Source organism: Lissotriton helveticus, chromosome 5_1, assembly GCF_964261635.1.
Source record: "Lissotriton helveticus chromosome 5_1, aLisHel1.1, whole genome shotgun sequence".
In the NCBI taxonomy this organism is placed as follows: Eukaryota; Metazoa; Chordata; class Amphibia; order Caudata; family Salamandridae; genus Lissotriton; species Lissotriton helveticus.
Genome location: NC_136065.1, coordinates 98464808 through 98479647, shown reverse-complemented (window position 1 = coordinate 98479647; position 14840 = coordinate 98464808). Strand labels below are relative to the sequence as shown.

Here is a 14840-nt window from a genome sequence, read left to right as displayed (position 1 = left end):
CCCAGTCAGGCTTCCGGGCATTTCACAGCACTGAAACGGCCATACAAGAGATGGTCGATAACATCAGACTCTTCCTTGATGCAAGACAGTCGGTCATACTGGTCATACTTGACCTGTCGGCGGCCTTCAACACCATCTCGCATGGCATCCTTCTGGATCGCCTATGTGAATTTGGTGGCGAGGGTATCGCACTGAAATGGCTCAAGGCCTACCCGACGGACCGCTCATCCAAGGTCCAAATAGGAGACTTCTCTTCTAAAAGCCAACCTATTGACAAGGGTGTCCCACAGGGTTCCATCCTAAGCCCAACACTTTTTGGGTTTAAGTATTTTTATTAAAGAAGTACAGTGGTACAGCGATATAAAACAGGAAATCATAGACAGTTCCTAGCGCAAAAAACTGATGCGTCATCCAGAGCACGCTACAACCTGCAGAGTACTACAGTCTTTGCTAGGTAAGAGCCGCCATGGGTGGCGTCCTTGAGCATTGCATACGAGTACCAATCATAAAGCAAACAACAATCCCACTGTATCTCACATTTAACATAACAAACTACCCCAACGGTCCCTTTTGCCCTCCCCATCCCCTTCCCTTAACTCCCCGTCCGGTGTTCTGCAAAAATGGAGCTCTGGAGCCCCTAAGTCCTCTCCCGTTACGTACCCTACAGGCGTATCCACCCCTCCCTCTCCTCACTGGCTGCTCAAGTGATCGGTGGTGTAAGCCTAAGGAGTCTCAAGTATCTGGGGCACGTAAGCTCCTTGAATTCAGTGGCTAGTAAAGTATGAAATGGTTGCCACAACTCCGCGAACTGGTCGACCTCCCCAGCCAGTGTAAGCGAGATTTTCTCCATGCCTAGTACGTGCCACAGCCTATGCAGCCAACCCGTGATCGAGGGAATAGTGGAGGTGCGCCAGTGTATTAGAATGTTCTGCACAGCTGAGCCCAAAGCGATGGCAATGTGTCTCCCCCTCCGGGATTTCAGCGGGAACATTAAGGCATTAGGCAGGCCCAGTAAAGTATAGGCCGGGAAGCGGGGTAATTCTATCTCAAAACATTTATCAATTTCATCGAGCACCTCCCTCCAGTAGTCCTGTAGAAGTGGGCAGTCCCATAAAATGTGTGTCAGTGTCCCAGTGTGTCCACAAGCGCGCCAACATGTAGAATCTATAAGCCTATTCATTTCGTGCAGGCGCTCGGGGGTGCGATACCAGTACGTCGACACCTTGGTGAAGGTCTCTGTAAGCCCCACGTGATATGCAGAATGTCGCGCCCGGTATGAGATGTGTTCCCATTCCCTGTGGCTGAGCGTCCTCCCCAACTCCCTGTTCCATCGTTCCCTACCCGGATTGTAAATGTGTGTAGAAGGAGGCTGCAGCATTTTATACAGATCCGTTATCAGTTTCGCATCCGATGTGCGTGTTGCCATCCATCGTTCATAAGGGAGCAGAGCCCTGTCCGCCGCGTCCCGTACCTGCGGGTGTAGTGCCCAGTGTCTGACTTGCCAATACCGCATCCTATCTGCCTCGGTCAGTTGGTAACTCTCTTTAAAGTCCTCAAAGGGGAGGATCCCATCCCTTCCGTACATATGAAAAAGAGCTCTACAGCCCTTCTCTCGCCAGTGCGCAAAGGCCCCCGGTTCCGTCCCCGGCGTAAAATCCGGGTTGTTCACAATAGGAGTGAACGGAGAAGGGAACGAGGTAAGCTCGAATAGTTCACTAGTGGCATCCCACACCCTCAGCGGCACCCTAGTAACATAGGAGGCATAAAGATTTGGGGGTCTGTGTTGTCTGCGCAAAAATGGGATTTCCTGCAAGGGCCGGCCCGCCACTGCCTGATCCTGGAAGAGCCAGTGCTTGTCCGATTCCCACTTGCTCCATTCTACCAAGTACCTCAACTGTGACGCCTGGAAGTATTTGTGAAGGTCAGGGACACCCAGTCCACCTGCTTCCGGCGCTAGAGTCGTCAATACTCTCCTCATTCGGGGTTTACGGCCCTGCCAGACGAAGTGGGAGAAAGCGGCCTGCATCATCCGTATCCAGCCTTTAGGGGGCTGCAGCGGAAGTGCCCGGAAGAGATACAAAATCTGTGGCAGCACAGTCATCTTCAGCGCTGCTATCCTGCCCAGCCACGATATCATCCCCTTATTCCACCTTCCGAGTTCCTCTTTCACCTTCTTGCCTAACGCCTCATAGTTAACCGCCACCATCGCTGGTAGCGTGGGAGCAAGCAGGATGCCTAAATAAGGCACATGTTCCCGTGACCATCTCAGTGGATAGCGACTCTGCAACTCTCGTCTCGTCCCAGGTGTCAGGGAGATGTCTAATGCCGTGGATTTCCCCAGATTCATCTTAAACCCGGCCGTTCTTGCGAAGGCCCCAAGCTCCTCCATACACGCCGGTAAAGCCCTCCGCGGATCCTCCAGCGCAAAAATTACGTCGTCTGCATATAAGCTGACCGTATGGGTATAACCCCCCATCCGCACTCCCGTGACATCTAGGTTTTGTCGCACTCTCTGGGCAAAGGGCTCCATATAGAGAGCGAAGAGCAAAGGTGATAGCGGGCATCCCTGCCTCGTGCCGCGCTCAATAAAAAAGCGCTGCGATCCGCAGCCATTGACACGCACCGTTGCAGACGGGAACTTATAACAATTAAAGATCATGCACCTAAATTTCTCCCCTATGCCCATTCGCGCCATCACTCGCTCAAGATACGGCCAGTGCACCCGGTCAAATGCTTTCTCGGCATCGACTGAGAGTAGCATCCTCTCCCCAGGAATCCGCGAAGCCTTCTCCAATACGTGCACCAGCCGCTTGGTGTTATCCACCGTTTGCCTCCCGGGTACGAAGCCGGACTGGTCCGGTTCAATCAGCCCGGGGAGATACTGTGCTAGCCTTGCAGCCAGAATCCCCGTGTAGATTTTGAGGTCAACGTTTAGGAGTGAAATCGGCCTGTACGAGCCACACTGAGCCCTGTCCTTCCCCGGTTTCGGAATGACCGATACTGTGGCGTGCAAGAGATCCGGAGGGATAGCGCCGGGGCAGTCGAAAGAGTTAAACAGCTTGGTCAATATTGGGGCCAGGGTAGTGCAAAACGTTCTATAGAAGAGGGTGGTGTATCCATCTGGTCCCGGAGCCTTCCCAAGCTTCAGCCTAGCGATCGCTGTAATAACCTCCTCTATTCTAATCTCTCTGTCTAGGTGGTCAGTCTGTATTTGATCGAGAGACGGGAGAGCCACCGAGTCCAGATATTTCTCAGGGTCTCCAGTCGTCGCGCCGTCGTCCGCATAGAGATCAGAATAGAACTGTCGAAAAGCTTCAGCTATGTCAACGTCCTCTTTGACCGTGCGCCCACCTGGCACCGCCAGGTCTTTGACCCGACGGCATTGGTGTGCGATTCTGAGCTTAGCCGCCAACAGCCTGCCACAGCGGTCCCCTCCCGTGTAGTAAGCGTGCTTCAGACGAAGAGCCGCATATTCAGCTCTGTCTAAGTCTAGAGACGACAGGAGTTTCCTCGCCGCCTTTAGTTGCTTCCAAATTCTAGGAGCCCCCGTTCGTCGATGCACATGCTCTAATTCCCTGACTTTGTGCGTGAGTTCATCCCGTTTAACTTTCCTTTCTTTATTTTCAGCCGCCGATATAGTTATAAATTCTCCCCGTAGGACCGCCTTAAGTGCTCCCCACTGAGTCGCCAACGTGGTGTCGGGGTTAGAGTTATGCAGTTGAAATTCAGTCACTGCTTCCGTAATACGCTGCACCACTACTTTTTTGTGCAAAAGGGTGTCTCGCAAGCGCCAGACTCCACGCTGAACCGGGGTCGACGGGACCAGGAAGGTCCCTGAGACCGGAGCGTGATCTGATAGGGAGATGACCCCTACCTCAGAGGCAGTGGCCATGTCCCGAACTGGGCCCGAGACCAGCAGATAATCCAGCCGTGCATATGTTTTGTGTGCGTGCGAGAAATAAGAATAGTCCCTATCAGTGGGATGGAGTCCTCTCCAAAGATCGTGCAGATCAAGGTCAGATAAATGTGATTTCATAGTGGGTGACAGTTCCCCGGTCTGTGGAAAGCGCTGCGCTGATCTATCCAGTGAGGAATCAAATACTAGGTTCAGGTCCCCCCCCAGAATGAGATGCCTGTCTGGTGAGGCCGTAACTTCCCTCAATGTAGTGTGGAGGAAATGTTCCTGACGCTCGTTCGGGCAGTAGACAGACCCCACCGTGAATTGCAAAGGGCCCAACTTAAATCTGTACGCTAGCAATCTCCCCCTGTGCTCGGCTAATTTGTGTAGCACCTCACCCCTGAAAGAATTAGAGATCAATATAGCTACACCTGCCGTTTTAGTGTTGTTAGATGAGAAGAGCTGTGTGGGGAAGGAGCGGGACCGTAACCTGTGACAATCCCCAGCCAGCAAGTGCGTTTCTTGCAGCAGACAAATGTCCGCTCGGGAGGCCTCCAGCATGGAAAGAACAGCCCTACGTTTCGTGGGATTATTTAGCCCTTTCGCATTCAAAGTCACCACCTTCAATCCAGCCATAACAGAGTAATGTAACCCTTCAGCGTTTGACGGGCAAAAACAGCAAGCGCCAATCCTGCCTGCAGGTCGGCCCGTGAGGTCTGGCTAAATGGAGCGAATCTTACAGCAACACCGGACAGAGCTTCCCCGAACCCCCCCCACCCGGATCCCGCAACCCCTGAACCCCAACTCCCCGACCCCTGGAGTACCTTCCCCCCAGCCCCAACTTTAACTTCCCAACCCATCCTTACCAACCGTCAGTAATCCAAGTAGTCCCAGGCCTGCCCTTCTCGGACAAGTCTGTGGTGAGTTCCCTTAGTGGGCGACTTTGCCACTCACACTCCTCCCTCGCCTGCCCGCGCCCACCCCCCCTCAAAAGCCCGCTCCATCAGAAATGCATTGTCAATCTCCCCCCGGAGATAAGTTATGCGGTCAGCACCACTTCCTCTTCAACCACCGAGGACTCGGCTGCTGTTCGTATGGCGTCCGCCATCCCGGACCTAATCGTGGGCGAGGCCGGCCTTTGTGAGGCTCTCTGCGTCCTGCGTCTCGAGACTCTCCGCCAGCCTCCGTCAGTCGAATCCCCCCTTCCCCGTGGCGTAGATGAGTCTTCTTCTCCTGCCGTGATCCCAAGCACTGCACAGACATCCAGGAGAGACCGCAGCTGGTGTGACTCTCCATTCCAGCGGAATATGAGGCGGAAAGGGTGTCCCCAGGAGTAGGGCGTATCGTGTTGCCTCAGGAAGTCCGTCGCAATCTTGAATGCCCTGCGCTTCTGGAGCGTAGACGCCGCTAGATCTTGATACAGCGAGATCTGGTGACCTCTGAAGGTTATAGTCTGTTTCTTCCGTGCCTCGTACATAATCCGTTCTTTCAACGGGAAGTCGGGAAGGAAAGCCAAGACATCCGGTGGGGGCCCCGATGCCCGCCGCTGCGGGCCCACTCTGTGAGCTCTATCGATCTTGACGGGGTAATCGTCAGGTTCGCCAAGGACGGCGCGAAATAGCTCTTGCAAGTAAGTCATTATGCCGGAGGCCTCTTCCGTGGACGGTACTCCCCGGACCCTAATGTTGTTCCGCCTTGACCTGTTTTCCAGATCTTCATTGTGCTGCTGAAGGTCTATGTGCTGGTCCCTGAGGCGTAGTACCTCCTGCTGCAAGTGCGTAATCTCCTCCTCCTGTCTTTGTGTCGAGCTCTCCACTGATTCCACCCTCTCCCCGAGGCCCTCCACCTCCCTGCGCAGTTCACGGACTTCGCCCGCCACTTCTTTCTTCAACTCTTGAAAATCGTCTCTCAGTGTCCCGAAGAGGGACTCCAGAAAAGATCTGGTCACCGGGGGTTCTCCGCTGCTCCCTCCTTGAGATCCGCATGCCCCTCCCGACTGCGTTGAGAGCTTGTCCCCCTTGCCAGGTGGTTTGTTGAGCATTTCCGTGAGTGTGCGGTTGTTGCCCTTGCCGCCCTTCTGCCCAGCCATTGTCCTCTCTTCCCAGAGCTCGTGAGTGCACCACAGTAGGTCCCTGCCAGGCCGTCCTCCGCCCAAGCTCTTGCCTCTGGCGTGAGCTCCTGTCAGCTTCCGCTACGTGGACCTGTCCCTGCCGGCCTCCGCAACACCGAATCGGGCCCCCGGCCGCCGTTCACCCCACGCAGCTCATTGGTCCCCAGACCTCTCCACCAGCCCCTTCGCGCCCCAGGCGTCAGGCGCTGTCGTGCACTCCAGGCCCCTGCGGCGTGATATGTCGCCAACTCTGCACGCCTCGTAGGGCAGTCTGCAACTCCTCTGGGGACTCCGCGTCCCTGTGCTCCCCTCCAGCTCACTCCTCACCTCGTTTGCCAAAGTCATGGGGGAAGGGGAAAGCTCTGGTCAGGGCCCAGCACCCGGGAACCCGACCCGGCCGCTCCAACCCGTGCCTCCTTGTCTCCGGGTGCTATCTGCGGGGCTCCGAGGATCCTTCGCCACCAACAGTCGGGCTCTGGGGGGGGGGGGCCTCCCGTAGACCCTGGGTTGCACCTATGCCAGCCCACTGCCGAAGTTGCGTTCTGCCAGCTCTGGTGCAACTCGCTGGTTATTCGCTGTGCCCCCGGTCACTCTGCTCTCGCCTCGGTACCCCGGGGGCGCCTCTGCCAGGACCCGGGGGGAGGTAACGCTCGCGGCACGGCTTCACTGCAATCCGGCTCCGTTATCCCCGGCCAGGGATATTGCCGTGCTCAGGGTAGGACACTGAACGTCGGACTCGCTGCTCCTCAGGCACCGTCTCACTGGTGTCCCCCGCCGCCGGGTGACCCCTGCTAGGCCGCAGCCGCGGCCTCGCGCACTTTCCAGCCCGAGATCGAGCCCCTCTCACCTCCGGGAGGCCAATCAGCGACCGGGGATCCAGGTGCACAGCGCCAGGAAGGCGCCAAAGTCCCTCCGTGCCCCTCGTGAGTGTTCGCCAGTACCGGACGTGGCACTAGTGCTGCCTTCAGTGAACCCGGCCTGCTTCTTCCTCCAGCACTGTCTCAGCCGCGGCCTCGATTAGCTCAGGGGGCGCATTCAGGGCCCGTCACATCGGCCTCGAGCCGCTCCGCCGATAGCGGTCCTGGATCACCGGTATCCTCGGTCCCTCTCTTGGCAACACCTTATGCCGCAGACCTTCCGCAGCAGCCACTGGGTCTATGGTAGCGGCAACCAACCAGGTCTCCAGGCGGGGTCGTTCCGCCGCGGGAGCCCGGGCACCAACAATCGGGCCCGCTGCACCCGACACCTCCGCCGGGGAGGGCACCGGAACGTTTCTCAGCTGTGCCCCTACACTTTTCCCGACCGTACCCGGACCTCCGGGCCGATCAGGGGGGAGAAAGGCGTAGGTTCAGGGCTCAAGGCCGAGGCGGACACGGGAGCTCAGGAGGAACACGTCCGTTCACTCCGCCATCTTGGCCACGCCCTCAGCCCAACACTTTTTAACCTGTACGTGTCCCCTTTAGCCAAGCTAATCAAAGCTTTTGGCTTCAAACAGTGTCATACGCGGATGAAACGCAGCTATTAATCACCTTGGGACCGGACATTTCTAATACAAAAAAGGGTTCAAACACTGTACGACTGCCATAAACAACTGGATGACAAACAACCATCTGCTCCTCAATGCCACCAAAACAGAGATCTTGTTCTTTGAGGACGCCCCAAAACTATGGACCAGCAACTGGTGGCCCTCCTCTCTGGGACCCTGCCCTCCTTCTAAGACAGCTGATCGCAAATATCGGGGTGATAATAGATTGCAGACTCTCCATGTCAGACCACATAAACAAGCTGGTACACACTAGATACGGTCTCATGCGCAGTCTCAGGAAAATATGCAAGTGGATTCCACGAGCCTCTTGCATGCCCCTAGTACAGGGACTAATCAGTTGCCTGGACTATGGAAACTCACTTATTGCCTCCATTAACGAAGAACATCTTGCCAAGCTCCAGGTCCTGCAGAATACTGCGTTGAGACTGGTCTTGAACCTGCCCCCGCGATCACCCTCAGCACCCAGTCTAAAGACCATACATTGGCTCTCAGTCAAAAAGATGATACAGTTCAAACTCTGCTGTCTGGTACATAATACCCTCAATACCTAGCCATTAAACTAACAATACAGCTACCTGTAAGAACCCTTCGGTCCTCTAGCAAACACCTCCTAACAGTACTATCAGAAATGGTGGCAGATCCTTCTCCAGAATTACGCTAGAAACATGGAACAAACTGCCTCTACCTCTCCGCTTGGAAACCGATCACAAGAAATTTCGTAGATCCCTCATAACCTGGCTATTCTAGCACAGCCTACCCATTTTGCTTGATCTCTCTGTCTGAGTATTAGTCAGCGCTATGAGACCTACGGGTGATATAGGCGCTTAATAAATACCAAATACAAAATATATTCACTTGTGGTCACTAAACACCAACAAACTTTCATTGGGTTTTTAAGCAGCATTCAACAGCGGACCCAAAGTATATTATGATCCGTGAACACCCATAGAAATATGTGGTGATCTTCTGCAATCTTTTCTATGAGCTCATGTGAGAAGTTGGCCAGGTATATGATGTCCACTATGCTAGTGGGCACCTTGCACCAGTCCAAACAACCCTTATTGCTGGTAGGTTTAAAGTCAACCTTTATAGAAAGCTATCCTAGTGGTAGCTGGGGAGAACAGCCTTCAGGCTAAATCTTCAAAGGAATGTAAAGGAGCTTGTTTTACCAGTAATAATCTCTTGAATGACCAAATGAAAGTACACCACACAAGGTATATATCAAATATATATGTATTTATTCTAAACACAACCCATCTGGTCTCTTTATGGAGGTCAGAGGTAAAAGTACAGTACAAGGAACTTAATTAGCATACGATAATTTGCACAGTATAAGTTTTATCATAGGGGCCTCACAAAACATATACTAAAATAGTGGTATAAGAACCGCGTGAACGTTAGAAAGCAGGCCTAGGGCCTGTAGAACCGCTGGGGCAACCAGGAACCACCCAAGGTTAGGACGCAGGAGACCCACGGGGGACGCATGCAGTGTCTAAACTCAGCCGCGAATCACTATTGACTTTCTATGAGAACGAACAAGTTACAATTTTAAAGATTAAGGACACTTAGGAGTGAACTACGATGGAACCCTTTTAGACTTAGACACTTCGAGAGTAAAGACCCACGGGAGCACCTGAGTACTCGTGTTACCTCACCCAGGGAAGCTGGGTGCATAGGTGCCATTTGGTGTCGGGTTTCCTCGTCGATTCCAATGGAGAGCTGCGAAGAAGTGCTCCAGGCGACCAGAGGAAAAGTGTCCGGGTGAATCCAAGGGTGGATCAGAGATCTGAAGAACCTGAAAGCAGAGGGGACAGAGTCTGGGTCACTTGCCAATGACCAGGATGGCGATTGGAAGATGCCAACCAATGTCGGTGTTTTCAGGTGAAAGAAGTGGAGAAGTGTGGCTCACTGGTTAGAGGAGGCAGACCTGGAAGCAGACGTCAGCCCGGGACCAGGGTTCAATTCCCGGCTCGGCGGGGTCTTGAGTCCTAAAATGTCCATGGACTCGACAATTCTCGCTCCGGTGCCTCCTCGATTCACGGGTTCACACTCTGCGACTCTGGGCAATAGCTTGCTTAATCTCCACAACGGCCCCTCGCGGCGGGATGCCTGGCTTTCACCTTGCGGATACCCTGCCGGGGTTATCTCACAGGGGAATACCAGGACGGGTTCCCTAAGCAAGCGCTTAGAAACCGCTTGGTGATTTGCGCTATATAAATTCCTGTACATTCCTGTACAAGCTTGACTCTTCAGCCACAAGGAGCAAGAGGCGTGGACGATGACCAGGAGCTGGATTCGAGCTGTCCCACAAAGGATGTTGAGTGCTGCAGCGTCAGAATCTGGATTGGACCTAACAAGCCTTGGCACCAGCAATCCACATAAGATGACAAGATTGGCTTTGGTTCAGACCAGCAAGGTCTGGGGGACTCCTCCTTCGGAGAGGAGTGCGAGCACATCTGGAGCAACCAGGAAAGCTCAAGAATCAAAGGATTGTCCTTCGTGGGTGGCCACTAGCCAACAGACTAGGAACCGCAAAGGAGCCTCGAGCTGCGGTGAAGAAAGGGGACTCACGGGTCACTCATGGAGTTCTGGCCTCTGTACGTTGGTGCAAAAGGTGATCGGGCAGGGCTTCATATAACCTAATTCACAACTTTGGGATACCTCGGGAATTAGGTGCAGATGCAAAAATGCAGGATGTCCAGGAGTTCCGGTCCCACGTCTCTTGTGTCCGCAACGGGTCTCAGCTTTGCTGGGAGCTCGGGTCAGCGTCAGAGATGTCTGGAAGTCCGTGTCCTGTGTCGCAGATTCCTGGGATCCGGCGGGAGCCTCAAAAACGCAGAGCAGCAAAGATGCTTCTTGGTGCCTGTTTGAACAGGATGGTCAATCCTTGACCACAAGGGAGATTCTTCCGTCTTGCAGTCGATATGTAATGTCAAAGGTCCAAGATTTATGTATCAGAGTTTTGTCCAGGGTAATCTAAAGTCCTAGGGACTGGGATCCTATACTTATACCAAGTTTAGGGGATGGACTAGCTCTATAGCCCCACCTATGGGAGGGCCAGGGGTGGGGGTGGTTACACCCCTTCCCCTTTGTCCAGTTTCGCGCCAGAGCTGGGGCAGCGTGCCCCAGCAACCGGTTCGAACTGGAAATGCATGGAGCACCTTGTGTGGCCCAGGCAGTGTCACAAAAGCATTCACTGAATGCAGCCCACCCTGCCCCAATACACTAAAGTCTGTCTGGGGAGAGCACCTCCCTGGACAGGAAACCTATTGTCCAAGCCTTCCCTGCCGGAGTTCCGTCCAGCGGTACAAAAGGGGGTGGTAATGGACGGAGCATCTGAACCAATCAAACACTCACACCCAGTCAAAAGATCTGGGTTTAATCCATCACCGTTCTTTAGCCCACTCTGCCACCCCAGTTCGGACATGGCTATATGCAAATCAGTCTGACCCTGTGCCTCATGGGAACAGTCCAGCCCGGACTGCCAAGCCATGCCTTCCCTGGACCGGAAACAAGCTTCCGAGGACCGGTTTCTGGCATTACAGCCGTCTTCAGCCCGGCTTGCTTGAATCCAGTGGCAAAGTGAGCAAGGGACTCACGTTTGAGCATACCCTGCCACACTTATAGCGGCCAAAAGCGGTACAAAAGGGGGTGGTAATGGACGGAGCATCTGAACCAATCAAACACTCACACCCAGTCAAAAGATCTGGGTTTAATCCATCACCGTTCTTTAGCCCATCTGCCACCCCAGTTCAGACATGGCTATGGGGTCAGACTCGTGTCTGTAGCAGCAGCATCCATTTTGTGAGGCTGAGGCTCTTTTAAACTTTAACTGGGTATACCAGTGTGTACATGTTTTCTCCCTCTAGAAGGGTGGAATGCTACCCCCGCTGCCAGAACTGGAGAGGGGTAGTATTCCAAAGTGTTGTACACCTTATACGACATGTTTGATGAAGCCAAACCAAAGTTAGCATTAAGAGCGAGGATTATAATGCACTTAAGAGTATATGATATGGCTATATCATAGAAGAGCTATAAAGAGATATTTCCGAAAGCTGCCGAGGGGCTCAGCTCATGCTAAGGCACCCTCTCACACAAAACCAAGCAATCTACCTTCAGGATTGTCAGGGCCTGCCATAGGAGTGACTTATAGGTTACTATGTGTGTGTGTAAGTATATATATATAATCCCAGTAAGGGGTGCTTACACCACCTTACCCAGGTTGCAAGTGCAGACCTGTGGTGCCATTTTGGAAGGCTGTCCAGGGGTGGCATAATACATGCATTAGCCCCTGGTAGGTCTATGGGGTACCTGTGCCCTGGGTACCTAAGGTACCATATACAGGGACTCACAAGGATAACCCAGTAAACAATCTGGGATGTACCTAAAGTACATGGTATCAATTTAGAGAGAGAACAGCTGGGCTGTGGTCCGGATTAGCAGGGCCACAGCCAGACTAAAGTCGAAAAACCAGTGAAACACAGCAAAAAGTGGGGGTAACCACAGGAAGCAGATCCTACTCTCCTACAGCTCATAGTGTACAACCTGGGATCCCAGAAAACCAACATGCATTACTTGTATTCCTCTTTGGGGCTCATGGGGTGGCTTTACTTCTAAAGCCCTGACCACTCACATACACAACTTGCTCTTCTGGGTAACTACTTTATGGAACTCACAGCCAGGATGTATTGTGATCCCTGCAAATACACAGACATCACTTTTAGCCTCTGAGGCGCAAGGAATATATTTACTTGCGATTCCGGACCACCCACACATACCTTGCACTCCTCTGCAGCCTCCTCTATTGGACTTGCTGAGTGAGTTTTGTGCTCCTTGGACTCCCGGCAGACCAAACATATCATCTTCTGATCCTCTGCACAGAACAGCCTCAACTTCTCTTCATGTTTCTCGCACAGATTCTCCCCCTGGGGCTTCACTGGGGGGAGATGAAGCTGGTTTAACATTTCCACCAAGTTCCCCAGTTGCCTGTTGGGTCGAAAGTTTCTCCCAGAAGATATCTTCCTGCACTGTGGACAGGGGAAGTTTTCATCTCTTCCCTCCCAGCTCTGGGTGATGCAGGAGCGGCAGAAGTTGTGCCCACAGTCAATAATCACAGGATCCTTAAAATATTCCAGACAGATGGAACAACTGGCCTCTTCCTTGAGGTTCCAGAGCTGAGTTGCTAAATCCATCATCGCAGCAGGAAATTAAACGAACCTTGGTTTAAACAAAGTTTGATTTCTCGTTTTGAAAAGTGTCGGCGCCTTAGAACTCGAATCGTTGGAACCCAACGATTCGTTGGAACCCAACGATTCGATTGGCTTGGCTCTCATTGGTTGCTGCAAATGGATAGCGCAGGTTCTGATTGGCCGTCAGTTTGCAGGTTCCCTTGGGTGCGGCTGCTGAGTACAGCGCTGGCTCGGATTGGTGGACAGGCTCCTGATTCCTATTGGCTGATGGTGTAGCACAGCATTGCCCCGGGTGTCTGTAATGTGCTAGTCTAGTTCATTTTGTTTTCTCTGCCGCTCCTCTCTGATTACACGCGCTGTAATGCTTGTCTCTTACTCTTTTAATACCGTGAGGAAGAGAAGGGAGAGAAGTACCAAAAGTAAAACATAAAACGAAGGAGGAAAAAGGTAGAGCTGGAGACGAACAAAGAAAAGGGGAACATACAGGAGTGTAAAATAGGGCGACCCCTGCCCATTAATTACACGGACTCTCCGTAATTAGAGCACAGTGTCTCCGTTACTGAAGTCGCAAAGGGTAGCACTTATTTTGCCAGTAATTACAGAAAGTTTCATTTTACACCTCTGTGTTATGCTGAGTATTTAACCTGCTCAGCACTTGCCAGAACAGACACAGGAATCGGCTTCAATTAGTGTTTTTGCAGTTTTAGATAGCGCAAACTCGACCCGCAGGCATTGGAGCGCTTTACATAGCAAGAGTTTACATTACACAAACACACGTCTTTATTGTAGGTACGGGGAGATGACGCAATTTGTCCAGAATCAGAGGATATTGAGCCGACGCCGAGACTCGAGACTCCTTCGCTTCAAAGGTGGCTGCTCTGGCCCTTAGGCCACAAATGAAGGTTACATCGCGGTGTATTTAAAAAAAGCTCTAGTCAGTTACCTGTTGTGCTATCATTATTATGATTTTCATTTTTATTTGAATTCTTTGCTGTTTTCCTCTCATATAGCACACACAAAGCTTTTTAAGTATCTACGTTTTTGTTTCTATTGAGCATGTTTGTGTTAGTATTGTTTAGGGTTGGACTGGAAGCCTAATGGATGCATAGGATGGATGGACGGATGGGTGGCTGAAGAACATGGGAATTAATGTACATGATATAGAGGGATTCTATATTCTATAGTGGTTGCGTGCTTGATTGTATAGATGGGTGAAATGGAGCATTGATAGAACTGGCTGGACAGTTGGATCTTGGCGGGTGGGCGGATCCTGCTGGGTGCATGATTATCAGATGGATGGATTCTTGGATGAATGGATGGATGAAGAGCATGGGGATTAATGCTCATGGTGGCAATGGATGATACATTGTCAGGAACATGGATGGTTGGATACTGAATCTGGGTGGATATACAGATGTGGCTGGGTGCTTGAGTGTCTAGCTGGGTGGATTGGAGAATTGATGGATGGATTCATGGATGAAGAGCATGTGGATGAATGTACATGGTGTTGATGAATGCTAAATTTTTCAGAAAGAGGGATGGTTGGATGATGGATCTGGGTGGATATACTAAGAATTAATTATCTTAATCACCTTACTAGGAAAACAGCCCAGTTTTTACAGCCTTTGAGAAATGTCATAAAACAAATTGCAACGTTTTTTGATGTTTTCACTTAGCGCAGGGTGTTCGATCTGACTGGTTTTACTCCATATATTACTTAAAGGATACTTTGGTTTATTTTTGGCACAGTTTGCATTTAGTCACCAGTTAGAGGGGAAAAAGGAAAAACATATAGTAAACTCCAGAGGGAATATTGAGTTTATTACTCGCAGTAGCAGCGCAGAGTTGTGGAGAGCAAGGTGGGATTGTAGCGAGCGGATTGAAGTAACGGTGGAGCAGTGGAAGTGGTAAGTGTTATGCTGTGTGCCCCACCCCCTGCTCTGCGTGTAAGTTGGGGTGGGCCGCCCCCAATCCATTGGCATCTTCACTTTCTTTCCCCTTGCTAGTCCACCTGTCACTTGCCATCACTATCACTTTTAATACACATCAACAATCATCATTATTCTTTGCAGTAGCCACTTTTGCAAATACTAGTGC

General features: G+C 52.0%; 1 protein-coding gene across 1 annotated transcript in view; it reads right to left on the bottom strand.

The window, feature by feature from the left end:
- The window catches only part of LOC144754215 (E3 ubiquitin-protein ligase TRIM39-like), a 189130-nt gene extending 176259 nt beyond the window's left edge, over nucleotides 1-12871 (bottom strand). The window contains exon 1 of the mRNA XM_078641800.1: nucleotides 12333-12871. Coding sequence (XP_078497926.1) covers nucleotides 12333-12749 — 417 coding nt within the window. The 5' untranslated portion in view covers nucleotides 12750-12871. The remainder of the gene's footprint in view (nucleotides 1-12332) is intronic.
- Between the last annotated feature and the right edge of the window lie 1969 nt (nucleotides 12872-14840).